Raw genomic sequence first — 2,830 nt, forward strand, 5'->3', positions numbered from 1 at the left:
AAGTAACAATAGAGTGACATCAGATACAGCACCCCCCCAACAACTTTATATAGATGTCTATCATACCTGCCTAGACAACACAGTTGTTGCATCCAAGTGAGCAAAGGTTGTTGCAGGAGCAGGATCTGTCAAGTCATCAGCAGGGACATAAATAGCTTGCACGGAAGTGATAGAACCTTTCTTTGTGGTGGTAATACGCTCTTGAAGACCTCCAAGATCTGTAGCCAAAGTCGGTTGGTAACCGACAGCAGATGGAATACGACCAAGCAAAGCAGACACTTCAGAGTTTGCCTGAAGGGCGTAAAAGCACAAGCAAACCATCAGCAACATGCAACAGCTGAAATTGCTTCAAAAGCTTCCACAATAAGCCATCTTACCTGAGTAAAACGGAAAATGTTGTCAATAAAGAGAAGCACATCCTGCCCTTCAGCATCACGGAAGTGTTCAGCCACAGTCAAACCAGTAAGGCCAACACGAGCACGGGCACCAGGGGGCTCATTCATTTGACCATAGACAAGAGCGCACTTGCTGTCAGACTGCAATGACAAAGAAATATATAATAAGGAAAAGATAAAAAAATAAAGAAATGCAGATAAGATAAATAATATACATGGTACTTACCTGCTTGTCACCTAGCTTAATGACACCACTCTCAATCATTTCCCTGTACAAGTCATTACCCTCTCTAGTTCGTTCTCCAACACCAGCAAACACTGAGAAACCACCTAAGTACAGAAACAAGTAATATTAAGAATAATGAACAAAGTACAAAGCAGAATCCAGCCACAAATATAATGTATAACCAACCATGAGCTTTGGCAACATTGTTGATAAGTTCCATAATAAGCACTGTCTTGCCTACACCAGCACCACCAAAAAGCCCAATCTTTCCTCCTCTTTGATATGGTGCAAGGAGGTCAACAACCTGTAAAAGAAAACAAGAGAAGAAAATTTTGAACCTGACAACATATTGTCGTCTACATTCAGATGATAGAAAATATGTGAATAGAAGTTCATCCTGATACAGCATAGCATCTTTTTACAAAAGAAAAATGCGATACAACATAGCATCAAAGAAATACAGAATTGTGAGTAATTATTAGTACCTTAATACCAGTGACAAGGATCTGCTGTTCAGTAGCTTGATCAACAAAAGCTGGTGCTTCTCTATGAATGGGCAAGTAGTGGTCGGTTTCTGTCAAAAATTTAAACACAGTCAGTTGGACAATTGCAAAAGTAAACAACAAAGTAAACTGCTCAAATGAAATAGTTCTTACTGAGTTCGCCTTTCTCATCAATAGGCTCTCCAATAACATTTATGATGCGACCTAAAGTAGCTCTACCAACAGGCACCTGAAAATAAAATGCCAACACAATTAAGAAGTTATAGAAATTCAAATAAGCTAGATAAGCACAAAATGGTAAAATGCCCATCAAATACAAGGACTAAAAATGCAGAAACCAAAGAAAACAGGAAACTGACTAGCTCAATAAATGAGGGAAACATCAAGAGCTTGAGTAAAATACCTAAATCATGGTGAACCACTTCACAAGGACTAAATGCAGAAGCCAAAATAAAAGGAAAATGACTAGCTCAAGAAACGAGGGAAGCATTAAGAGCTTGACTGAAATACCTAAAACATGGTGAACCACTTCAAAGAAAAGCCATTTTTAAGAACATCTTTATTAATTCAAAAGGCAACATCAGCTGAAGAAAAAATGAATACCATTTAGGTAAAATTACAAAATTTTTCACTTGCGTAGCGGACATAGTGATGAACAAGTAATGGATTTTAGTTAGATGCCCAATAGTTTCCAAAAAACATTCACTGACAAAGGACTGAAAAAATGTAACTTTTTGCTTGCCTAACCACAAATTTCTTACTTTTTCCAGATCTGATTCCGGTAAAACATAACCCACATCTACAAAACTAATCAGATCTCCATCCACATTTCACTTCAATTTCGTATTTCTAGATCCCAAACACCAAAACAAAGCAACGCAAAACAGAAAAGAAATTTCTAATAAAATCTCATTATTTCCACCTAAAGAATAAAACAATTAGAGAGAAGAGAATCTTTACAGTGATAGGAGATCCGGTGTTGAGCACGCGCTGCCCTCTAACAAGTCCCTCCGTCCCATCCATAGCAATGGTCCTAACCATGTTCTCACCCAAGTGCTGAGCCACTTCCAGCACAAGCCGGATCGAGTGGTCCATCACTTCAAGAGCCGTCAAAATTGGAGGTAAACCTTCATCGAATCTCACATCAACAACGGCACCGATCACTTGACAAACCTGACCGATGGCTCCTGCTCCAGTGAACTCATCGGTGATCTTCCCTCCGCCCCCTTTCTTGGCAGGAGGAGGCTGCGACGGAGCAGGAGAAGCGGCTGCAGCCGCAGATGTGGCGTAATCAGCTACGCGCGTGAGGAAGTACCCGCATGGAGAAGGGCGGCGTGTGGGCGAAGGTGAAAGCAGGCGAGGGTTAGGGCTTGAAGATTTGGAGAGAGATCGGCGAGACGTAGAGCGAAGGAGAGAAGAGAGGACTCGACGTGAAGCCATAGATTAGGGCTTCGAGAGAGATGCTAGGGTTTGATGAGAAGAGCTTTTTCGGGAGAGGGAGAGAGAGATTAGCTTGCTGTTATAGGTCTCAGAGACTCCTTGGGTCCTTTTTACTGTTTTACTGTGTGGAATATTCCTTTTCATCTCGGGTTTTTTACTTATAGTTTCAATTTTTCGAATTTTTACTTTCTTTCCAGGGGATGAGACGCCGTCGTTTATACCATTAATTTCGGAGAAACTCCCACGGTGTGTTGGTTTATCTGGCA

General features: G+C 41.0%; 1 protein-coding gene across 1 annotated transcript in view; it reads right to left on the bottom strand.

Moving 5' to 3' along the window:
- LOC110420520 (ATP synthase subunit beta, mitochondrial) overlaps positions 1-2,627 on the bottom strand; it is a 4,011-nt gene extending 1,384 nt beyond the window's left edge. Inside the window, exons 1-7 of the mRNA XM_021433874.2 lie at positions 2,085-2,627; positions 1,278-1,353; positions 1,107-1,195; positions 808-925; positions 622-725; positions 378-536; positions 67-291 (exon numbers count right to left, since the gene is read on the bottom strand). Of these exons, the coding sequence (XP_021289549.1) occupies positions 67-291; positions 378-536; positions 622-725; positions 808-925; positions 1,107-1,195; positions 1,278-1,353; positions 2,085-2,564 (1,251 nt within the window). The 5' untranslated portion in view covers positions 2,565-2,627. The remainder of the gene's footprint in view (positions 1-66; positions 292-377; positions 537-621; positions 726-807; positions 926-1,106; positions 1,196-1,277; positions 1,354-2,084) is intronic.
- Positions 2,628-2,830: the final 203 nt, after the last annotated feature.

The sequence above is a fragment of the Theobroma umbraticum genome, unplaced genomic scaffold (genome assembly GCF_002168275.2).
Source record: "Theobroma umbraticum cultivar Fairchild unplaced genomic scaffold, ASM216827v3 scaffold_30.0, whole genome shotgun sequence".
In the NCBI taxonomy this organism is placed as follows: domain Eukaryota; kingdom Viridiplantae; phylum Streptophyta; class Magnoliopsida; order Malvales; family Malvaceae; genus Theobroma; species Theobroma umbraticum.